Genomic DNA, 25,365 nt, shown 5'->3' with positions numbered 1-25,365 from the left:
TACATGAAAAACTACAGATGCCTACAGTTCACAAACACAGACACAAAAATCCCCAGCAAATATTAGCAAATCAAATCAAGCAATAAAAACAAGAATAATACATTGATCAAGATGGACTTATTTCAAGAATTCAAGGTTGGTTTAATATTCAAACAGTTGTAACAAAATGAAAGCAAAAAACCATGAGTGTTTCATTTGATGCAGAAAAAGCATTTGACAAATTGAGTATCCTTTCAGGATAAACCCTTTCAGAGATCTAGCAATAGAAGAAAACATCCTCAGCTGAATGAAGGAACTACATTTCACCAACATATAACATTATACGAAACTCTGAATATTTTTATTTCTACATTTGAGTATATGGCAAGGATATTCTGAATGGAAACATTTGTAACATTGAATTCAAACAGGACCAGCAGTCTTAACATTTTTATAAATGATTTTAAAGATCTTTCAGTGTACAAATGCTATTGATTTCTTTCTGGTGGAAATGAGCTAAAATCACAACACTGTCTCTTAGTGGAGAGACCATATTTTCAAATTGTAAAACAGGATTTAGTGGTGGGTTGTAAAGTCAATTTATTAAGTAAATACGAAAATATATTTTTTAAGATTTTTACTTATTGATTTTAGAGACAGAGAGAGCACACACATGCAGGCAAGTGGGGGGGGGGGCAAAGGGAAAGGGACAATGAGAATCCTCAAGCAGACTCCCCAGTGGGCATATAGTCTGTCTAGGGGCTTGGTCCCAGGACCCTGGGATCATGACCTGAGCCTAAGTCCAGAGTTAGCCACCCAGGCACCCCAAGACCAGAATATTTTTTTATTTATTTTTTTAAGGATTTTATTTATTTATTCATAAGAGAGAGAGAGAGAGAGAGAGAGGCAGAGACACAGACAGAGGGAGAAGCAGGCTCCATGCAGGGAGCCTGATGCAAGACTTGATCCGGGGACCCTAGGATCATGCCCTGAGCCAAAGGCAGGCGCTAAAGAGTTGAGCCACCCAGGGATCCCAGAATATTTTTTAAATAAAGTTGACTAGACTAGAAAATATCAGAATTCATTTATCAAGAGTTTATTGTTTTGTAAAATTTTTGTCTGAAATACATTGAACTGGCTTCTTTCCAAACGGTTTAAGTTTTTCTTTAAGTGAGCAGTGGTTACTTAGGAGTAAGAAAGAGAGGGTACTGTCTGGCTTATTGCTATAGCCCCATCAGGACTGGCTGCCCTATACTTAAATGTACTTAAAAGTATGTGTTTTGTGTGTGTTTATTGGGTCATGATATATAAAAATGTGATATGTGTGTAATTTTAATGTAATTAATACCAAAAGTTTTTAAAGAGTTATTTTATATCATTTTATTCTCACTAAATCTTCAAAATCTGGTATATATTTTATACTTAAAGCACATCTCAATTCTTTTCCTTTTTTTTTTTTTTTTAAGATTTACTTATTTATGAGACACCTGGGTGGCTCAGTGGTCGATCATCTGCCTTTGGTTCCGGTCATGATCCAGGGTTCCTGGGATCAAGTCCCACATCAGGCTCCCTCCAGGGAGCCTGCTTCTCCCTCTGCCTATGTCTGCCTCTCTGACTCTCTGTCTCTGTCTGTGTCTCTCATGAATAAACAAATAAAATCTTCCAAAAAAAAAAAAAAGTGATATGTGAAATGTGAAAAAAAAATTAGAGAATCCATAAATAGGCCAAAAAAATGGTTATATATGAGCAAGAAAGCAGGGAGCTGTGAGCTCTAACTTCCTACATGGGAAGGAACCAGGTAACAGTACAGACTTCCCAACACACAGCATCAGACCTTTAAAATGCTGAGTCTCGGTAAGAAAAGAAAAGAAAAATCCTGTCCTTCCCTGTACAAAATTATGCTCTCTCTACATTTAAAAGAGACAAAATAGTGGGGAGGGCTCCAAAATGTCAGAATTACCCAGTACAGCTGCTCAGTGTTATAATGCACAACTCTAGAGTGTGCTCTCACATAAGACTGTGATGTGAATGGCTCCCCCTGGAGTTGAACAGTGCACAACTCGTACAACCCTACCAGGCAGCCAAGAGTATAGCGATTAAGAGTACAGTCCTTGGAGCCAAACAAGTGTAGGGTCTAGTTCCAGATCTAATCTCAGGCTATATAACCTGGGCAGGTTATTTAACCTCCCTGAACCTCAATTTCCTTAAGAGGACACATGTATTCCTACGGCCTAGTTCAGTGCCTGGCACACTGTGGTTCTCAATACATATGCGTTAAATGAATGTAAAAGTGAGCTAACACCTGCCTTATAAGGTGGTGGTGAGGTGTAAATGAATTAACATAGACAAAGTTTTTACAGACAGTCTGAAAACTAAAACAGCATTATGCAAGTATCTACAAAAGATGACAGACTGAAATTTCAAGATTCTTCAGAGTGGAAAGATGCAGGCCGGGAAGGAATTATTTTGTTTAATGAAAAAATAATCACAAGCTCTTGAGAGAAGAAAAGCAGACTAAATGGTATAAAATATATGAAAACTGGATATGATAAGAACTTTGGTAGGGTGGAGACCGACCTCCCTTCCTTCCTTCCTTCCTCCCTCCCTTCCTTTCTTCCTTCTTTCCTCCCTTCCTTCCTCTCTCCCTTCCTTCCTTCTTTCCTTCCTTCCTTCCTCTCTATTTGGTGATATTTCACCAGATGCCTGAGAATACATTTGCAACAAAGTGTAGTAAATGCATACATTTTGTTATGTCCAATTGTAGAACAGGTAAGGACCAAAAGTATTGATATTATCAAGGCATTCTAAGGACACTGTGCCATGAGAACTGAAATGTTTGGGTTTGTGTCTGGCATGGGTGGGGTGGGGGGGGAGCTGGGTGTATGACAGTTCCAGGACATGTGTTCCTTCCTCCCCCCCAGCGCTTCTTTCCTGGTGGAACTGTGGTTTCGATGCCCTGAGGACAATCCTTCACCCTTATTTGAAGCCGTGCAATGAAGCAGGTCGCCCTAGATTGAAAGCACAAAGCCGGGCGGGCCGGTCCCCTCCTTCCCCTGCGGTTCCGCAGCCCACCTCCCGGCAGGAAGCTGCGGTGCAGACATTCCCTCCCTAGAGAGGGCTGAGCACTGAACGCCGCGCACAAGCACCCTCTGGGAGGGACGGATCCCTGAGCCCCCAGAGAGGTCACTGTCAGTGAGCAGTTAGGACAGGAGGCATTTCTCACACTTGCTAATGAGTTCGACGCTTGTGAAACATAAACAGGAAGTGGGAGCTCTCCAAAGCGACCTGGAGGAAATCCACTCCCAGTTTGGTCAAAGTGTGAATCCCAGTCCTCTAGGTTGTCAAGGACACCCCGATGAAGACGGACACCCCCCAAGCTGCGCCCGGGGCCGGAACTCGGCCCAGCCCCGGCGGCGACCCGGCTTCTGCTCAGTCCTTCCCACAGCCGGGCCCCAGCGGCGGGGTGACTGACCCGAGGCGCGGTGGGAACCGCTTACAGTCATCTCTCAACTTGCAGGGCAGGGCAGCGCGGAGGTCAGTGAAATCCCCAGCCAGGCCTTATTTTAGTCATGAATTTCCACTGGCTCCCTCCTCTGACTGCATCAGCGCTGCTCACACCGCGGGCTTGGAGTTTCAGCTGTTTTCCCTGTCCAGGCTGAGTTAGAAGGTCACAGAGACCGGGCTTTGCGGGGGTGGGGGGGTGCGGGGTAGGTGCGGCCTCTCCCCCCGCCCCCGCCCCCCGCGTGCGCCTCGCGGAGGTCTGGGGCTGCTTTGGGGAGGCCTTTCTGCCCCAAGCTCAGGGCAGTGGCTTAGCGGCTTCCTCCTCCTCCTCCTCCTCCTCCTCCTCCCACGCATCTGGGTCCGCATTAAATAAATTTTGAAACAAAACAAACTTAGCTTTTTTTTTTTTTTTTTTTTTTTTTTGTGCCAGCCAGTGGCACCCATGTAATTTTCCCAGGGCTGCCTTCCCCTCCTCGCCCAGCGTCTCCCTTCCCAGAGCTTCCTGTAAATTCAAGGGCAGCATCTGCCCGATTCCCACCCCCCCCCCCCACACACACACCCCCCGGGAATCTCTAGCAAAGGCCGCGACGCCCGGCACGGAGGAGGGGGCTCGACCACGTGGAGCCACTGGACGGATGCTAAGATCCCAACGTGACGCGCAGATAGTTTTTCCTAGTCTCTCTCCCCCCTCCCCTGCGGGTGCAGCCCGCCAGCAGCGCCGCCCGAGCTCCTGGCAGGCTGGGAGGCGGCCCACCCCGGCGGGCACACCGCGTCCCGCCCCGGGGTCCGCGTCCCACGGGGGCGGCCGCGAGGGACTCGAGGCGGCGGCCCCGTGGCCCGAGCTCCGGCCACGTGAAGCGTCACGCCCGGTGCTGCTGCAGGGCAGGCGTCGCCGCCGCCGTTGTGTAACGTTGCAGCCGGAGGGGAGGCGACCCGGGCGCTCTGCTCCGGAGGGGGCAGGGAGGGAGGGCACGTGGGCGCCGCGCCCGGGGCCTCTCCGCGCCGGCCCGACCGAGCGGGCGGGGGGGGGGGGGCGGGACCCCCGGGAGCGCGCGAGGGGGCGCGGGCGGTCCGCAGCGCCGAGCCGGGGCAGGAGGGCCCGGGGCGCACACGCCCGGCGGTCAGGTGCGCGCGGCGTGCTCGGCGGCGGCCTCGGCTGCCCTGCGCTTGGCTGCCCGCCCGCTTCCCATGGGGTGACATCCGCCCCGCCCCTCGGCCCCTCCCCGCGGCGGGCGATTCCTGGACGCCGGGCCCGGGGTGGGGGCGGGGACGCCGGCACGGAGAGCAACACCAGCCTCCGGGGAGGGCAGGGGCCGGGCGACTCCCTCCGCGGCGCGCCGGGTCCTCGGAGCCGGCGGGCGGGGGAGGAGGGAGAGGCTGGGCTGGAGCGAGCGAGGGGATATTCCTCTCCCGGCTTGAGTCAGACGCGGGCGGATCCGTCCTCCCCCGTCCCCTCCCGGGAGACGGGAACTTACTTCATTTCCCTGGGGCAGGTTCGCCCACGTTACTGCCCCCCCGTCACCACCACCACCTCCCGGGCCCGGCGGCGGCGGCGGCGGCGGCGGCGGCGGCTCCCCGGCCCCTTCCAGCTTCCGCGCCCCCCACCCGCTTGGGCAGGACCCGGGCCGCGCCGCCGCCCCCTCTTCGGGGAAAGGCCGCCGCAGCCGCAGACACCTGGGGGCCGGGGCCGGGGCCGGGGCCGGGGCTGGGGGTGGGGGCTCCCTCGCAGCCGCGGGAGCGTTGTCCAACACGTGAGACTCATGTGATGAAGCCGGGGGAGGGCGGGCAGGTCGCTCCTTCCCTCCCTGGCAGCGGCCAGACGTGCCTGGAGTCACAGGGTAGAACACGTAGCTCCAACCCACCCACTCGCTCCCATTTAACCCAGCCCGCAGCCTCTCCATTACTCCTCAGCTCCCCCACCCCCTCCGCCTAGCCGGCCCCCCCGCGCCGCCTCCCGCCTCCCCGCCCGCCCCACTTCTCATTCACTTGGCTCGCACCGCGCAGACGGCGCAGGGAGCACACGCCGCCAGGCTGCGCGCAGAGCCGGAGCCAGAGGCCGCGGGGACACCATGCACGCCCCCAACTGAAGCAGCACCTCAAAGCCGCAGCGCCCGGGAGCCCAAGCGGATCTCGGGGAGCTCAGACCGGAGGAGCCCTTGCGGAGAGACAGCCCCCCTCCCGGGAGCCCCTTGCAGGACAGTCCTCGCCCCGACGCCCCGCTACTGCAGACGGGAGTGCACAGTGGCCCCGGCTCGCCGCGCCATGGAGCGGATCCCCAGCGCGCAACCGCCCCCCGCCTGCCTGCCCAAAGCCCCAGGACTGGAGCCCGGAGACCTACCTGGGTAAGTTGGCGCTCCCCGGCCCCTCCAAGCCTCAGCTCCGGCCCTGCGTTTTGCGCCGCTCTCGACTCGGAGCAGCTCCGGGCGCGTCCGGGGGGCTCTGACCCTCCAGGGCGCCTGCAGCCTACGGGCACGCAGAGTCACGACCCTACCTGGCCCCTCTTCCTGCAGGATGGATTTTGCCCACATGTACCAAGTGTACAAGTCGAGGCGGGGAATAAAGCGGAGCGAGGATAGCAAGGTAAGACACACCGCGCCCCTCGGGACCCCAGCCCCTGGCGCGCGCGCTGCTGCCAGGAAAAGTTTTCGCACTTTGAGCTTGGCTGGGGGGGGGATGCAAGGTGTGGGCTCGGTGCTTCTATGAAACGGCTTGGACGGGAAGGGGCAGAAAGTGGTCCTGGGTGTGACTCCGCGGCCCCAACTCTTACCGCGCCGCAGGGGAGGGGAGGAGAGGGGCTTCCCACCCGCTTGCCCTGGCGCCCACCGCCTCCCCGTGCGCCTCGCAGGAGACCTACAAACTGCCGCACCGGCTCATCGAGAAAAAGAGACGTGACCGGATTAACGAGTGCATCGCCCAGCTGAAGGATCTCCTACCCGAACATCTCAAACTTACAGTAAGTGAGAAGCTGGCCCCGCTCCAAGCCAGCTCTTCTACCCGGAGGGCGGGCGGGGGTCACTCGCCGCCGCCTGCAGGCCCCACAGGGAACTGCAGACCAGATGGCCGGCGCGGAGCTGGCGGGCGGCTCAGTTTTGGGGTACCATTCCCCCCTGGCTCTGGGATTTTTCTGGCAGCCTCATGCAAATGAAGTGAGAACCGCTTGGACTTCTCCAAGTTGGCTGCAACACCAACTAGCCTTCCTTTTCGAGAGTTTTAAGCCTTTCCTTTCTGGTGATTTTCAGGGTTCTTTAGTTTTGCTGACTTGGCTAAACCAAGCAACACGCAGATTTTATTTACCTCCACCCCCCCCCCTACTCTCGGCTATCCCCTTTTTTAAAAATAAAGAGGACTTGTTTGGGTGCGCGATTTTTATGTCCTGTCCTTTCTTGGCAGTAGCCGACAGCTTACTGGCTTGGCAGCGCTCAGTTGGGGAAAGGAAAAAAAAAATAGTATTTGAGGAGGAAGTAAAAAGCCTGGATGAGCTGAAAGTTATGAAAGGGTGTCAGGAAAAGAAGCTAGGGGAAGCCTCTTGGCTGCCAGACACAGTAGAAGTCCCTCCTCAGGTTGACACCACTGCAGAGAAATGTTATCTCCGGATTCCCCTGAGTTAAGGTCAGCAGTGGCTGCTGGAGAAATTTATCTGTCAGAGCTCTCTCCTGATGCAGCCACCTCTTCCAAAAATGCCTTCAAAGATAAGTGACACTCATTTTTTTATTCTTCAGTCAGAAGTGTGTGCGTGTATGTATACGGACACACACTTTTTAAAAACATCATCTCCAAACTTAAAAGTAAATATAGTCAAACAGGAAATGCTATTTCTTCCCTCCCCCCACCCCCAACCCTTTAGAGGTATGTCCCATTGCTACTAAGTGTCCCAGAGGTGGGACTTCTCTGAGCTCACTGCTGACTAAGGCTCTTTTTATTCCAGACTTTGGGTCACTTGGAAAAAGCAGTCGTTCTGGAACTTACCTTGAAGCATGTGAAAGCACTAACAAACCTAATTGACCAGCAGCAGCAGAAAATCATTGCCCTGCAGAGCGGTTTACAAGCTGGTGAGTGCCCGAGTCTGGTTATCATCACCTAAGAGTTGTAGCACAAATAGCCTGTGGGCTCAACATCTGGTATAAGAAACATTCCTACAACAAATTGCTTATGCACATTCGTTGGGGGAGATGTCATTTTATCTTTCCTAAAAGGTCAGACTTTTCGTTTGGAATGCTGCTGCGTGCCACCTGGCATGAATACATATTAGTCAAGTGGTAAAATATTTCCGTGGCATTTTGGTTTAAGGGTTTCTGGGTTCTGGGACATTTTCCCCCTCCTGTTTAAAATGCCAAGGCACCTATAATTTGTATCCTGGGTGTTTTACAGTTGGTCTTCTTAGCCCTCTCTCATTGGAGAGTAAATCATGGGTATGCCCCAGTGTTTTCCTGTTTCTCTACTTCCTTATCACTCTGTGTGTGGTATGATCCTGGCAGGTTGACAGCAGGAGCTTTTCGTACATTTCATGTGGTTCCCTGAATAGCCACTAGGTATCTTGGTGAATTGCACAATCTAATGAAACCACTGAAGTTTCATCATTAGTTTCTACTGACTTCCAGAGAATCACAGTCACCTTGTAACCTTCTAGTTTCACCCCTTCCAAATAATACTGTACAGGCTGGGGAGAAATTCTTCTACTCGCTCCCTCATTCCATTCTTCTTGCCCTTCTTTCCAAGACCCATGTGATGAGAATCCCAGAAACCTAGCAAGTGCTTCTGCCAGCTTTCTTATTGAAAATAGGAAGATGATCGTACTTGATTTCTTGGGGCATATAGATAGGATACATGGAAAAGGCTTAGAAAGAGCTTTGAAATTTAAAGATTCCAGCACAATTGCAACTTTTTAAATTGAAAATAAGCTAACGTGGGTGACATCATTCCTTTATTCTTTATCGCATTCTATGACTGGTCCTGTCCAATCTTGCTCTGGTAAGAGCATCCTCTAAACCTTTGAGGATGTTCACTGCTGTGTCGCTTATAATGAAAACTCAAGAATGAGCTATAAATTCAATGAGCGAAAATAGTCCATCTCTATTAATTATGTTCTGTTTCTATGATGGGTTATTATGCAACCATTATAACTCATATTTGACCTGTAAGTGGTAAGATAGTGGATTATTTTTGTTCTATTATTTGTACTTTTCAGTGTAATCCAAAATTTTCCCGATCATATTACTTTTGGAGTTAGGAACACAAAAAGTCAGCAAGTGCTGTTAACCGAAAGGAAAGCTCCCGGGTGTAGGTATCCAGGTGAACCACGGGACCTTCTGAAATGTCTTCCTTTGGATCTGTGTTGATCCAGGTGAGCTGTCGGGGAGAAATGTTGAAGCAGGTCAAGAGATGTTCTGCTCAGGTTTCCAGACGTGTGCCCGGGAGGTGCTTCAGTACCTGGCCAAGCATGAGAACACTCGGGACCTGAAGTCTTCACAGCTAGTCACCCACCTTCACCGTGTGGTCTCAGAGCTGCTGCAGGGGGGGACCTCCAGGAAACCATCAGACCCGGCTCCCAAAGCCATGGACTTCAAGGAGAAACCCAGCTCCCTGGCCAAAGGCTCTGAAGGCCCCGGGAAAAACTGTGTGCCGGTCATCCAGCGGACTTTTGCTCACTCGAGTGGGGAGCAGAGTGGCAGTGACACGGACACAGACAGTGGCTACGGAGGAGAATCAGAGAAGGGCGACTTGCGTGGTGAGCAGCAGTACTTCAAAAGCGATCATGGACGCAGGTTCACCATGGGAGAAAGGATCGGTGTTATTAAGCAAGAATCTGAAGAACCCCCAACAAAAAAGAGCAGGATGCAGCTCTCAGATGATGAAGGCCACTTCACTGGCAGTGACCTGATCAGCTCCCCATTCCTGGGCCCACACCCACACCAGCCTCCCTTCTGTCTGCCCTTCTATCTCATCCCGCCGTCAGCGACTGCCTACTTGCCCATGCTGGAGAAGTGCTGGTATCCCACCTCCGTCCCAGTGTTATACCCGGGCCTCAACGCCTCCGCCGCAGCCCTCACCAGCTTCATGAACCCAGACAAGATCTCAGCCCCCTTGCTCATGCCTCAGAGACTCCCTTCTCCCTTGCCAGCCCATCCGGCCATCGACTCTTCTGCCCTGCTCCAAGCTTTGAAGCAGATCCCCCCTTTAAACTTAGAAACCAAAGACTAGGGGACCTTGCCGCACTGCTTTCCTTCCTCCCTACTTCCCCCTCCCCCCTCAAAAAAGAAAGTGTGACTGCAGCAAGATTGTTCTAGTGTGTATGCTGAGATAATCTGAGGCATGGAGAGAAGATTTTTGGGGTCCCTGTGTGCGTGTGTGTATCTGTGTGCGCGTGCGTGCGTCTGCACTCGCGTGCATCGTGTGCTGGTATAGGACATTAAAGCTCCTTTTGGCGCAGGGAAGATATGAAGGATTGCCTGACATCAGGAGACTTAGGGGGGATTGTAGCAGATCTCTGGGCTTTCCCCCACCCAGAGAATAGCCCCCTCAGATACATCCAAATCAGCTGGATTTTCAAAAGCTTCAAAGTCTTGGTCTGTGAGTCAGTCTTCGTTTTGGGAGCCGGGTCTGTGGCTTTGAGAGAAAGGTACTTTCAAAAGAGGGCTTTCCAGAGCGCAGTTCCCAGCCAGCTCTAATGACCCCACCCTTCTCCCTTTATTGTTGCGGTGACTCACCGAAAGGGGAGAGGGCAGCCACACTGAGCTTTCTGCTTAGTGGTGAGGTAGCAGACACTGGCATAGCACGGTAGTGGTTTGGGGAGATTTCTGCAGGTCTGCTCCCCACCCGCTGCTGCCTTCTCCGGTGAATAAAGAGAATGTAGTTCCCTTCTCAGGCTTTCGTAGTGATTAGCTTAATAAGGAACTGAAAAGGGCCCCCTGGTCAAGCTGAGCTGCCAAGGAATGAGGGAGGAGGCCCCAGGGCCTCTGGTGCCTATTTCTAGGTCTCACCTAGAAAATGATCTTGCTGTCCCAGGAACCAGAGCAGGGTCTGCGAGATGCAGGTGCCTATGCTGCAGTCATCCCCAAAATGCATAAAGCCAAGTAACAAATTGCTACCTTCAACGAGCAGAGCTAGACTCAGTTTCCAGTTCTATCCTAAAACTCCTTTACCAAGCTTAGCTTAAAGGCCTAACCAGCTCTTGGCACAGCAAGATCCTTTCTGCAGGCTAATTCCCCTCGCCCGACGGCATAGGGAGTGTCCTTATTGCTAAAAAGGATTCTGTCTCCTTCAAAGAAGTTTTATTTTTGGTCCAGAGTACTTGTTTTCCGACTCATCCAGCTAGCCCTGCACCAGCTTTTTGAAATGCACTATGCTTGATCGCCGATCGTGTTTTAACTTTTTCTTTTCCTGTTTTTATTTTGGTATAAAGTCATTGCCTTTATTTGTAAAACTGTTATAAATATATATTATATAAATATATTAAAAAGGAAAATGTTTCAGATGTTTATTTGTATAATTACTTGATCTACAAAGTGAGAAAAATGAATGTATTCCTGTTTTTGAAGAGAAGAATAATTTTTTTCTCTAGGGAGAGGTACAGTGTTTATATTTTGGAGCCTTCCTGAAGGTGTGAAATTGTAAATATTTTTATCTATGAGTCAATGTTAAGTAGTTGTTTTAAAATACTTAATAAAATAATCCTTTTCCTGTGGAAGAGAAAAGATGGTCTTTTGCATTTTTTTAGAATGCCCCAGTTGTGTGATACGGCTGTCTTCTTCCCTCCCCTCTTGGCTGGAGGCAACAACTAGTTAATCTTGGCGTCATTTCATTCAGCTTTTTATGTGCCTTGTATTCAGACAGAATAAACTTGGTCAATTTCATGGTAAATATTTGTTTAATTTTTTTTTTTTAACTAACGGTTGCTAAAGTTCATGGCCACCCTGCGCCTCCTTCCAGCATTAGGCAAAAAAAAGTACATTGTTCCTGTCCCCCCAACCCCAGCCTGCTTTTGTCATGATCCTTAGAACTTGACAGAAAATCAAATTATAGAATCGTTGGGCCTTAGGATCTGGGGAGCTTGCTGGAGGGGTAGGCACATGGAGAAAAGATTTAATGGATTATTATGCAATAATAATTGGTGCTGGGGATAGCACCTCTGCCAAGCCAGTCTAACTTTTTTGAGTCTAGCAAAGTCTAATGGATTTGCCATATCCTGTCTTATTGCTGCTGAAGGCAACATTCCATAATTATTTTCTACATCCTTCCTGGACTTCCTCTCGTTGGGTGTGTTTGTGCGTGAATGAATATTGGTGTTCCTTAGTCAAGTGCTCTTATGAAGAAAAAAAAATTTCCATGGGAAAAGAAGTGGGAAATGACCCGGTCGAGTATTTTTGCCTCTCCCCTTCTCCCCATCAGGGATGTCCCTGATCGCCAGTGCCTGGCTTGCCATGCTTCAGATCCCCAAGTATCCGAGTCCTCTGGGGACCCTCTGGATGTCTGGAGCCTGAGCAGGGAACCTGCCCCCAGGGAGTTCCCAGCCAGGCAAAGGCACCACCTGCCCGTCATGACTTTGCTTCAGATGTCCCCTTCACTGTCTCCTGACCAGCCAGCAGGTGAGAGGGAGCATTGCCTGGCTGTGTGAGATGCGGAATGCATACTCTGAAGGACACAGTTATCTCCAGGCAGCATGGCACCACGGAAGGAGCACCGCACTGGGAGTCTAGAGACAACCCATGGCCTCTCATCTATCTGCCTTCCAAGCCTGGTCTTGACTAGGTAAAATCAGGATGCTGAGCCCTTATCACATGCCCTATAGCAAGCAGATGACAAATTCTGGAAGTCTCTCCTCCTTGCAGCTCCTTAGAGCTTCTAGGTCTCCCCCCTCCATCCCGGCCCAAGTCCCTGAAATGCCCCCGTGAATTGCTAGGCTTCTCTGGCTAGACTTTTGGTAAAAAACCTGAGCAAGTCAAGTTTATCCTGGGGATGGAGCATGGGGTTGAAATCAGGGCCCGACTGGTTTTGCAAGCCCCCTTTTCTCTCCCAGGCCCATAACTCAAGGAGTAGCTTGCCAGGACTGAAGGCAGCAGTTGGAGCACCCTGAACCAACAACACATCTGAGGGATCAGACGCATGACAGTCGACCCAGAATCCCTCTCCTGGAGTCCGGCGGCTCACACACCCCTGTATCCAGCAGCCGCAGGCCCTCTGGCCCCCTTTGCTCTTGCCTTTGATTCCAGCCCACTTGTGGCAGGTTCCCAGTGCTCCGAGGGAGATGCAAGGAGGGGCTCGCACCCCAACCCGCGGCCCATTGGGGACACAGAGGACCTCTGTTTCAAAGGGGAGTGAGTGTGAGGGGATGAAGTGCTGGCCCTGAGGCCCGGGAGAGGTGGCAGGAGGCAGGGGAGCGGAGGCTGGGGACCTGGCCGCCTTCAGACAGGGCGTGACCCTCCAGGCCTGCCGGGATGGTCTCACCCAGCGCTGACCTGCCTCGCCTGTTGACACAACGTCACGTTTCCGACTGCAGCCCTTTCATGTGCGGCCCGCGGCTAAATGCGGCTGCCGGTTCCTGGAAGCAGACGTGCCTGGCACCGCGTCAGCAGAAACCTGATCCCCGGGGAAGCTTGGCACGGCCCCGGGATCGCTCGGCCCCCAGAATAGGGCCTGGCAGCGGGCGCCGGGCAGCCCCCCTCCCGCCCAGCAGGAAGGAATCCAAGCGCTCTCCCGCAGGGGTGGGGTAGGGAGCTGGATTTAGGCAGGGCATTGGGACAAGGGCCTAATTAACTACAAGCTAGAAGCTTCCCACGGGTCATCGCTCGTTAATGGAGCCTAACAACCTAGAAGCACCATTATGGGCAGTATTATAGCTCACATTTTGGAGATGAATAAAAGCGGGCTCAGAGAGGGGAGGTAATCTGCCCAAGGTCACACAGCTTCCAAGTTGCTAAACCATTAGTGGGATGGTGAATGTTGCACTGTGGCTCTCCTTAGTCGAATCCAAGGAGAAGGCTTTCCGAGTCTGGTTGTTAATAATAATAATAATAATTGCAACAGAAGGACTACTGCTGTTAACAGCAAACCCATTGGTAGCACTTATGTTTTGCCAGGACCTCGTCAAAGCGCGCACATACGAGAACTTAATTCTCACAGCAACACCATGAGATAGATATAATTATGAATCCCTTTATACAGTTTTTAAAAACGGAGGCACAGAGAGGATAAGTAACCTGTATAAGGTCACACAGCTTTAGCAGTGAATTCAAACCTAGGCAATTTGGCTCCAATGTCTACGTGGTTAACTACAAAATCACATTGCCCTTCTAGTTAAATGATAGTAATAATAATAAAAGTAAAAGTAGTAATAATTACGACTGTTACTACCATATTTTGAGTACTTTCCCTATGCCAGACACTATATTAAGCACTTTGTGTGAATTATCTCTATTTCCTCTAGCAACTGTGATAGATATTAATGTGCCCATTTTACAGATGACACAACTGGCGGTCAGAGAGAGGAAATGCCTCACTTGAGGTGACACATCATGTAAAAGACAGCATCATGCCCTTTCTCTGGTATGGAACTGCTTCTAAATTGAGCTGCTGTTGGGTTTGGACGTGCACGATCTCATTTAATCCTCAAAAATAGCCCCGTAGAGTAGGTACTATGATCCCCAGTGGGCAGATGAGATAACTGACACTCAGAGTAAAGTTATTTAGTTATTTGCCCAACTCTTTGCTTCCTTACAGATGCCCCCACCCACCAACCTGCAGCAAAAAATGGGTCTCTAGTTAAAGAACTAACCCCACAGGAATTGGGGGCCACTTGGGAGCAGGGGCTAGAGATTGTGCTGAGAACCAGAATCAGGGTTTGAGGAAATTCTATGTTATATTTTCTATGGCAGGACTAGGGGTACTCTCACATCTCTCCTAAGGTTAGGAGAGGTACAGATAGAGAGGCCTGGGACAGGAGCTATAGGAGGCTGACCTGGAGGGCTCAGGTCAAGGCAAGTCTGCTGGAGGGAGGGAGGGAAAGAGAAAGGGAGGTCAACACTGAGTTCCACACTTTCTTGCTGGAAGGGAACCTGGGCAGGCTCAGAGACCAGGCCACTGCAGCTAGCTGCTATCTCTCTCAGCTTCCTACAGCCCACTGAACCCTGGCCCATCTGTCCAGCCCTTGGTCATTTCCCTAGTACTTGGATGGTGAGAGGTAAGCAAGAGGCGCTTCACTTTGGGGAATGGGCCTGGTATCTCAGGCTGGAGTGTGCATTGCTGCCAGGTTTCTCCTCAGGCCTCTAGAGCCCACTACAAGGCTCACAGAGACAGAATGTGTTGAGTTCCCAAGTGCTCTCGTATAACAACTATGTGTTAACAGGATCGGTGTGTTCTCCTGAGACCCAGAATTCCCAGAGGTGCCACGTGGCATGGAGGGAGGGGAGGCTCTGGGCTCCTCGCTGCCTCTTCAGCTGAAGCAGCTTCCTTTTTCCTTTCTCTCTGTCTTATATATTGTAATGATTTGTTGGAAGAAGAGTTCTACTGCTAAAAACATCACACACATGTTTGGAAGGCCCCAAACTATAGCCCCTTCCTCTGGCATGGCCTTCACGTCGCCTGCCTCTTTCTCTAGGCTCCAGACGGAGGCTGAGGCCACTCAAAGCCACCTCCACCCCCCTGTTTATCCCAAGCCATCTGTTTGGCCCGACTACCACAGCAGAACATGAGCTGGGTGAAGCCTCTCCCATTGGCTATGGAAGCCACTGACATGCTTGTCTCGCGGCTGGGCCTTCCAGTCTTGTGATGTGGCTGGATTTGGGCCTAGAAGGTTTCTTCTGCTATAGATGGGACCCTCCCTTCTCAGAGGAATCTTAGCAAAGACTTTGAGGTGGGACATCAGGGAATGAAACACGAGGCTGCTAGGTAGTGGGGTCAGCCTCTGGCTGAGGCCACAGTGATGAGGACAGCCAGCCTCTGTTCTTCCTAAATCTCAGCCCTGCTCTCTACATCTCCCACTCATCTTTGAGGAGGAGAAAGGGAAGAAACTTGTGCTTATTTATTTGTCTGAAGGGCAAACGCTTTTTTTGAAATCGCATTATGAATGGCATATGGAGATTGGGATGAGGCAAGGGTCTCTGGGGAATTCAAGTGGTGGTGGGGACAGGGGGTGGTGGTGAGGGAAATGTACTCTCTTTCCAGAAAATAAAAAAGTGTTTCTTAAAGTTTTAAATACAATATCTAATATTTTTGTATCTTTTTTTTAACTATAGAGAATTTAAAACATATATAAAAGTAGACAGAAACAACAAAAAGAAAAATGACCCAATTTAAAAATAGGCAGAGGACTTGAATAGACATTCCCCTAAAGAAGATATACAAATGGCCAAGAAGGACATGAAAAGATGCTCAACATCATTAGTCATCAGGGAAATGCAAATCAAAACCACAGTGAGTTATCACTTCACACCCACTAGGATGGCTGTAATGAAGAAAAAACAAAACGGAAAATAACAAGTGTTGTCGAGGATGTGGAGAAATTGGAAACTTCATCCATTGCTTGTGGGAATGTAGAATGGTCCAGCTGCTTGGGGACATGTAAGTGGCTCCTCAGAAAGTTAAACACAGAATTACCATAGAACCCTTCCACCCCACACCTAGGTATATACCCCAAAGAATTGAAAATCAGTACTCCAGCAAGTACATGTGTATGCACTGCTCGTAATGGCACTATTCACTACAGCCAAAAGATGGCAACAGTTCAAGTGTTCATCAGTGGACGAAAGGATAAACAAAATGTGGTGTGTGTGTGTGTGTGTGTGTGTGTGTGTGTGTGTGTGTGTGTACATATATATATGACTACAAACCAATGAAGTACTGATATATTTTACAATGTGAATGAGCCTTGAAAACATTGTACTCAGTAAAAGAAACCAGACACAAGAAGTCACATATGTATTATTCCATTTATATGAAATACTGAGAATAGGTAAATGCACGCCAACAGAACACAGACTGGTGGTCTCTAGGTGCTGGAAGGAGGAAGAAATGGGGGGGGAGTATTTAATGGGTACAGTGGTTTTAGTTTGAAGTGGTGGAACTATTTTGGAACTACATAGAGGTGATAGTTGCATAAGTTTATGAACGTGCTCAGTGCTGCCAAATTGTTCACTTTAAAATGGTTAATTTGGGGGTGCTTGGGTGCAGTAAAGCGTCTGACTCGCCATCTCAGCTCAGGTCCTGATCTCAAGTTTGTGAGTTCAAGCCCCATCTTGCTTTAAAAGAAGAAGGTTAATTTTAATGTGAATCTCACTCATTTCTTTTTAAGATTTCATTTCTTTATTTGAGAGAGAGAGAGAGAGCATGAGCAGGGGGAGGAGCAGAGGGAGGGAGAGAAGCAGACACCTCACTGAGCAGGGAGCTGATTCAGGGCTTAATCCCTGGGACTCCAGAATCATGATCTGAGCTGAAAGCAGATGCTTGACTGACTGAGCCACCCAGGCACCCTGATAAATTATTTTTTTTTAAATGCACGACACAGCATAATGAACCATCTTTGTGCCAGTAACTTGGCTTTAACAATTGTCCGTGCATGCTCAGTTTCACCTGTAATATATGTACTGATCTGCTTCCCCTGCTCATATATTATTTAGAAGCAAATCTGGACATTATATAACTTCATTTATAAATATTTTAATACATATCTCTAAAAGGCAAGCATTCTTAAAAAATTATAATAGCATTATCACACCTAAAAAATTTAACAATACCGGAAGACAATTTTTGTTTATTTTTATTTTTTAATAGAGCTTGATAAAGAAAATAGTATTCCAAACTGCACAGTTGCCAGAAGTACATAGTTACCAAAAATGCACATGTTTCACTTGCCGTCTCCTGGAAGGCAATTTTTAAAGACTAATTTTATTTTCTTTTTAAAAATTTTTTTAAAGATTTTTATTTATTTATTTGAGAGGGAAGAAGCAGACTTCCCTGCTAAGCAGGGAGCTCGACATGGGGCTCAAGCCCAGGACTTAGGATCACGACCTGAGCAAAGGCAGACACTTAACCGACTGAACCACCCAGGCACCCCTAAATACTAATTTTCTGAGTACAAGTACAGAATGGTTTCAAAATCTAAAATCATGAAAAATGATCAGTGAAAAAGATGTTTTTCCTGTCCCAATTCATCCAGTCCCTCTGGCCTCACCAAAGTCACCTACAAGTAGGCAGCTAGGCACTGTTTCAACTTATTTTAGAGCTTATTTATGTTTATGTGTGCACATATGAACGTGGGCTGTCATTTTTTTTATATACAGAAATAACATGTTATCTACACCATTCTGTGCTTATTTTTCATTTACTATATCTTGGCAGCTATCCCCATGAATATATAGAAAGGCTTTCTCACACTTGTGTAATATATCATTGTATAGATATACTATCTTTTATTTGACCAGTTCTGTATTATGGACATTTGTGTTATTTCTGATCCTTTTTGCTATTTCCAACAGGGCTGCAGTGCCTACTTTTATACATGCATCATTTTGCACATGTATAATACTTATAAGGTAAACACCCAGAAGTGGTATTCCTGGGTCCGTAGCATGAGCATCTGTCATTATGATGGGTATTCCCAAAACTGTCTTCCATGCGGCTGTGATAGTTCATATTTCTTGAGCAACCGAGGAGACTTGCCTGTCTAGGAAGTAGTTTGCAAGAGACATCAGAAGCTTTGGAACATGTCTGTTTTCAGACTAAGTGATTCTACTTCTAGGAGTTATTCTAAGGGAGTTATGAATCAAGTTTTCCCATCCAAGTACTAACCAGGCCCGACCCTGCTTAGCTTCCAAGATCAGACGAGATTGGGCGCGTTCAGGGTGGTATGGCCGTAGACATGAATCAAGTTTTCAAAGATTTAGCTACAAGGATGGACTCTCTGGATCATAGTAAAAAACAAAAACAAATCAGAGAAATGACTTAGAAGACTGGTTGATGCTGGAATACTAAATACTCATGAAAAAGCATGTTGGGAAAGTATGTTTATTATTATTTATTTATTGTTAAGGAGGGAAAAAGTAGGTCACAAAACAGCATCTTCAGAATGATCCCATTTTAAAAATAAAGGATAGCATCTATACTTCTAAACTTTCTCTGCCTCAATTTCTGCACCTATAAAATGAGGACAATAATAATCTCCTCACTGAATTGCTATAAGGATTAAATTAGCTAAAATGATTAATATGCTTAGAAGGGTATCTGCCACAGAGGAAGTTCTGTGTCAGGGTTAGTGGAAATCAGTGTCATCACCGTTGTTATCACCATTATTAATTGTATTATAACTGCATGAGAGAAAGGCCTGGCAGACAATATAACAAAATTTTAACCATCTTAGCAGGACTTGGAGTTATGTTACTTTGAGAATTTTTGCTTTTCTGTATTTTCTTTAATAATGAACATGTGTTGTTTCTGTATTACATATCATGAAGTGCGAAAAAGAAAGAAAAGAGAAAGAAAGAAAGAAAGAAAGAAAGAAAGAAAGAAAGAAAGAAGAAAGAAAGAGAAAGAAAGAAAGAAGAAAGAAAGAAAGAAAGAAAGAAAGAAAGAAAGAAAGAAAGAAAGAAAGAAAGAAAGAAAAAGAAAGGGGGGGACAAGAATGGAATGCTCCTAAGATAGTCTTGGAAATCTGCACTGAGCAGAGCCCCAGAATGATGTGGAAAGAAAGGACAGGAGGCTTTTTTGGTTTGTCAGCTCAGCCTTGGGCAGGACCAGTTCTGCACAGTAGGAAGAAGGCAACTCCCTCCAACAGTCAACTGGAAGGAAGGGGAAGGCTGTCTCTGCCCACATGCACAGGCTTTGAACAAGACTTTAACAATTAAAGTGATGTACAATTAAAGTAAAGGTACAAATACACACGGTAGCCTCTCAGGGTCTTAAGATCGGGGTCCAATTCCTTCACTGCTGTGTCCCGCATGCCTCTCCTGAAAGAGAGCAAAAATTCAGCCAGGGTTTCCTGAGTGAACAAGCGAATGCAGACTCTGCTGTGGGACTTTGGGAACATTCACCTTTTTGAGGCTCAGTATCCTCCACCATTCAATGGAAATATTCGCGATCTTGCAGAAACCATTGTGATGATGAAAGGAAAAATCTGTACTTTGAGTATGTAGCACCTGGCTCACATCGGGCACATGGTAAGTGCACAAGCATTTGTTGAATTAATGAATGAAAAGAACGAACGGTGCTTAATAGGAGCTTATTCATACTAAAGTGCAAATGACTGATTATATTCTTTGCTGAGAGAAGCTCTGTAGGGGATAAAAGGGAGAAGCTGGGAGAGATCTAGCATATATACCAGACTCTGTGCTAAGTACTGTGCTAGGCACTGTGCATGCGCTACCTTGTGTAATTTCCATTTTACATGTACAGAAATTGAGACTCAGTGAGATCAAATGACTTAGCCAAGGTCACATGGCAGGCAGATGGCACAGCCAGGATTTAAGCCAATGTATGACTCAAAAGTCCTTGCCAAAGAGCCCTGGATGACAACATGGACAATGTCATGAGGAGTGAAGAGGTTCTAGGGCATCCACCAGAGACAAGCTGCACTCTGTGCATGATGCTTGATGAGCAGGTGCACAAAGGGCACTGGGATAGCAGCCCCAGCTTCCTTCCCTTGCCCCCAGTACTGGAAAATCATTTCTTTTTGATATTTCTGAAGAAATCTATTGAGATAATCTCATGAAGCAAATCAAGACCTTATTGGGTCTTCCTATGTTTATTTTGTTTAATGTTGTTTTCTGTTTGAACTTTCTATGGGGAGGGAGCATCATGACATTTATCCCTGGGGATATTAGAGCTTAATCCCCCTCTGGCATCTTCGGATCTCTCCAGACCTTTGGGCCACAGGCTATGTCAGCCTCCAAGAGCTTGGGGGAGGGATGGGGGGGCCCCCACCCGACTTCCCTAGGGGCTCCTGAGGCCGCATTCGGGTGTTTCCCAGGGCAGTGGCCTGGGCTCCCCTGACCCGTGGCTTCTCGTGGACCAGCCCTTCAGACAAGGCGCTCACTGTCCAGGCATGTTCCAAGCCACCGACTCGAGTCCGAGCCAGCCCAGGCCTGTTGCAATGAGTCAGCCTTTCACTGGGGAAAAACGTGGTGACTGGCCAGCAAGTCACTTTTTCCAGCTTGGCCCTGGTCCTGGGCTGAGTTTGGGAGGGCTTCATTTTTCCCTTTGGGATTTTACTGCCTGTGCCATACTCCCAGGGGGTCCTAGGAAGCACGGTGGCTGGAATTCTTATGCTGGGAGTAAGTCGAGTTGCTTCAATTGGGCCAGACGAAAGTGTCCCTCACCTCCATGAGAGAAAGTGGAGGCTGCAAAGATTATATCTGTATCTCCTACACAGGTGAGCCCAGTATGGCCACTGGGGAAGGGGTGTACACAATGAAGTCCACCCTTCACAGGCCATGGTGGCACAGCAACCTCAGGGACCTGGCGCTTGGGGCCTACCTGGCCCCTTACCAACTAGAATGCTTTCCTGAAAGATGCTGCTGCCTAGGGCCCCTGGAGTCTTCAAGCAGGCACCGTTACCTTCCATGAACCTGGCCCCACCCCCAGCTCAATGCCAGGGGTCGGGTTTCAGAGCCGTTCACTTCACCGTCCCTTCTGACTCACCTCCAGCTTCCCTGAGGTTTGCAAGGCTCTACTGACACGAATTCTCCCAGGCAAATGGGGGAGGGAGAGAGACGATGACCATTAGTCAAAGGTGGGAAGGGTGTGTGTGGGTGGGGTTTTGGCCCCTGGTGGCTCACTAACCTCTCTGTCTCTGAGGCGCCAGCTTATACCTCCTCATCGTTTTTTGTGATTAGCAAGACTAACCTCTCTCAATAGATCATTCATTCAGGCCACAGATATTTACTGATACCCTTTACTGATAGCCCAGATTCTGGGCTTCGGGGCTGTAGCAGTGCATGGAACAGTCATGCTCCTGTCTTAATGAAGTAGAGAGTCTGAGGGGGGACACAGGTACTCGCAGATACCTAAGCAGATACCAACAATCCATGACAAACATGAAGGAAGAGTGTCCAAGAGAAAACAACAGGGCCTGGTGTCAGAGAAGGCTTGCCTGAGGTAGGATAAGGAGGAATTGTCTGGTTTGGAGTGGGGAAGAAGGTGACAAAGGTGCTTATTATGGGTTGAACTGTGTGCCCCCCCCCACCCCACCCAAAGATGTTGGAGTTCTAAACACCAATAACTCAGATGTGATCTTATTTGGAAATGGGGTCTTTATACAGGTGAGCAAGTTAACCTGAGGTCATTAGGGTGGGCCTTCATCTGATAAGGTGTCCTTGTACAAAGGGGCAATTTGGACACAGAGACAGACAGGATACAGGGAGGAGGCTATGTGAGGATGAAGGCAGAGATCAGAGCCATGCCAAAGATGGTCAGCAATTCACCAGAGGCTGGGGCAGAGACTGGGAGCTGATACTCCCTCGAAGCCCTTGGAAGAAACCAACCCTGCTAACACCTTGATTCTGGACTTCTGGCCCCCATAACTCGAGAACATAAATTTCTGCTGTTGAAGCCACCCAATCTGTGGCTCTGTTACAACAGCCCCAGAAAACCAATAGTGTTCCACACAGAGGAAGCCACAAGTGCGAAAGCCCTAAAGGTTGGGGGGTGGGGGGTGTGAGGCAAATTACAGAAAAAAAGCCACCTTGGCTGGAATGCAGAGTCACAATCCCTTTATCTCTGAGAGGAAAGTAGGTCAGTGTAGGTGCCTCAGGCAACTATGAAAATAATAAAAATAATAACCACCTTGAAGATGTATAGAATGGATGAGATAAACCTGGGGAGGCAAGAAGTGACTGGGCCAGCAGAGGTTTCCTTGTAAGGATGAGGACCTGAGTCTTAACCCTAGGAGGGAGAGAAAACTCTCAGAAATCACAGGGTGGGAGACCTGGAGTCTAGTTGGAGCTGTGTGACCTTGGGCAAATTGCTGTCTCTGTGTCTTACTTCTTCAGTCTCTTTCCTTATCTGGGAGATTCCATGATCATGTGACTAGCAGTGTGCTGGATGTTGCCATCCTATGTGTGACGGGCAGGGTGAGAGGGGAGAGAGAAGCATGAAAACAGCATCCAACATCATTTTTGTTCTTATGGAGCTTATAGTCTACTTGGGGAGACGACACGCCTTCCAGCCAGTACATGATAAAAGTGCGAAGGGTGGTGAGAAGACAGCGTCAGAAGTGGGGGCTTCCTTATGGGGGGCCCAGGGTGGGAGGAATCTCTTCCTCTCCCCTACCCCCATAGCTGATTGGTCCAGGGAATACAAACGTGACCCAAGCTGGACCGATCAGTCTTTCCCTGGGATTTTGGTGGTGGAGGAGGGCTTGGATCTAGGAAGAAAATTGTTTCTCTCTAAGGAAGTAGGATGCTTTGGTGGTCATGTTTCTTGCCACATAGAGGGGGCCAGTTTGAGGGAATGAAGCTGACAGGCAGAGACAAGAGAGACAGAAAAACAGAGAGAGGGCACCTGGGTGGCTCAGTGGTTAAGCATCTGCCTTTGGCTCAGGTCATGATCCTGGGGTCCTGGGATCGAGCCCACATCAGGCTCTCTGCAGGGAGCCCACTTCTCCCTCTGCCTATGTATCTGCCTTGCTTTCTGTGTCTCTCATGAATAAATAAAATCTTTAAAAAGAAGAAAGAAAAGAAAAACAGAGAAAGAGAGAGAGAAAGCCCTTCCATTGTCCCAAGGGCTGGCTACACTTCTGCTTACACAAGTTACTCCCAGATTCATCACCCCACATTCCTCCCTTTGGCCTTGGCTGTTAGAGACTAAGAACGGCACATATCTTATTTACTGAGTGCTTACTATAGGCCAGGCACTGTTCGAATGCTTTGTGGGTATTCATTTAGCTGACTGTCACCCGGCTTTATACAGTTGGTACTATCATACCCAGTTTAGAGATGAGAGAGAGGAGGTTGAGAGAGTTAGTAGATAAGTTACCACTTACCTGGAAGTCGGTAGGTTGGCAATTGTCAGAACAACCTCTAGCCCTGGTTTTCCCAGGTGCATTCCTAACCGTTGGAAAATACTGCCTATTTTTGAATGAATGAGGGAAAGCACATGAGCTAGCTACACACACACAAACACACACACATACACACAGACGTGTTTAAAGGGAGCTTGCAGTGGAGAGGAACAGATGGGGAGGAAAGCCACAAAGAAGTAGTGAGGCCTGAGAAACTTAAGCTCCAGAAAGACATGGTGGACTTTTGAATATCAAAAAGAAATATGGACACTTAGGTCTGGAATCTCCTTTTTTATTTTCCTTTTATTTATTTATTTGAGAGAGAGCAAGAGTGCACAAGTGGAGGGACAGAGAGGGACAATTAGGGTCTGCATTGAGCCTGATATGGGGCTCGATCTCAGCACTGAGATCATGACCTGAGCCCAAACAAATAGTCAACCAACTGGGCCACCCAGGGGCCCCCGGAATCTCCTCCTTCTTAAATCAACAGAATAATTGCTTTCATGAATTGAAAGTGTTGTGTGTGGTGTGCACGCTTCCTACCTTATCTTTTGAATAGCCTCATCCTCTAGTGTCAAAGGCTTGTCTAATCACCCTTGGGGCCGGCTCCCCTGCCTTGGTGTCTCCAGCAAGGCCAGGCTCATTGACTGTTCTTTCCAAAGCAATCTTCCTTGATAATGACCAACGTTTCTAAGGCAAACAGTGACAAATATTGATGACACATACACAGGCTCTATGAGCTGAGGCCAGGGAGCCCAGAACTCTGACCTGGGAGTTGGACTAGATCCGTCGATGAGGGTGGATGAGCCGCGGTGGGAATCAAAGAGCCCAGGGCCATCACTTTATCTGCTGGCCGCCTTCGCTGGGGGACTAGATTTCACTCACTATCTCCACTGGTGATCTCTCAAGCACCCACTTCACCCTGGTGTGGGAATGGGCTGCTTGTTAGCTTTGAGGCTAGGCCAACCAGACAAGAAAAGGCACATCCCAATGTCAAAGGGCTGCTGTAGACCAGGGCTCCGGGCAGAGGCTGGCACTCCCACAGCGAATCCAGCTACATCAAGATCCAGCTGGCGCAAGGCACGTCGGGGTGCTGCCCTGCGGGCTTAAGGAGTTTCTGTGCTGCCAACAGATTTGACGGATTCATTTTCCAGGCAGCCTCATCTTTCAGGAGAACAACCTCTGGGGTCTTTTGAGGGGGAGCCTCAGGGATAAAAGTCCTTTTGGGAGAAAAATAACCCTTAAAAAAATACACCTTTACTCTTAGCCACATGAAAACTTTAATAGCTTTGGAGCATTTCCTTCATTCCTGGTACTGTGCTAAGCACTCCACACACAGGACCTTACTTAATCCTCAGGACACGTCATGCAGAGAAGAGAACTCCCCTCGTTATATGTCCTGGGGAAAACAAGTTCAGAGACTTTTTTTTGGGTGGGGGGGGGGGGTCATATAGCTAAGAAGTAACAGAGCCAGGAGTCAAACTCAGGTCTGACTTCAAATTTCTTGCTCTGAACCATGATGCTATGTTGCGACCTATGCTGGGTACACATTCACTGAAACCTACGTGTTTCACTCTTGTCCCTGCACCCAACACTACTTCTGAAGGAACTCCTGTGTGACAGGTACTGTTTTAGATGCTGGGGATAGAGCAGCACTTAAATAAAACAGACACAAACCCCTGCCATCACAGAGCCTAAAATACATTGACAAAATTGAAAAGCGATCATCATCTCCATTTGGTAGTTGAAGTAACCGAGACAGGTGTTCATTACTGTCTGTTTAACCTACACATCCATTCCCTCGTGCTTGGCAGTCCAACAAATATTCCTTAAAAACCAAGTGCCGGACGCCTGGGTGGCTCAGTGGTTGAGTGCCTCCCTTTGGCCCAGGGCGTGATCCTGGA

General features: G+C 48.7%; 1 protein-coding gene across 1 annotated transcript; it reads left to right on the top strand.

Moving 5' to 3' along the window:
* The first annotated feature begins 5,511 nt into the window (after positions 1–5,511).
* BHLHE40 (basic helix-loop-helix family member e40) lies at positions 5,512–11,171 on the top strand. Its single transcript, XM_025984454.2, has 5 exons — positions 5,512–5,822; positions 5,991–6,060; positions 6,326–6,433; positions 7,406–7,529; positions 8,822–11,171. Exons 1-5 carry the CDS (start codon positions 5,743–5,745, stop codon positions 9,676–9,678), a joined length of 1,239 nt encoding a protein of 412 aa, XP_025840239.1. The 5' UTR covers positions 5,512–5,742; the 3' UTR covers positions 9,679–11,171.
* The last annotated feature ends 14,194 nt before the right edge of the window (positions 11,172–25,365 follow it).

The sequence above is a fragment of the Vulpes vulpes genome, chromosome 9, assembly GCF_048418805.1.
Source record: "Vulpes vulpes isolate BD-2025 chromosome 9, VulVul3, whole genome shotgun sequence".
In the NCBI taxonomy this organism is placed as follows: Eukaryota; Metazoa; Chordata; class Mammalia; order Carnivora; family Canidae; genus Vulpes; species Vulpes vulpes.
This window is presented reverse-complemented; position numbering and strand designations above follow the sequence as displayed.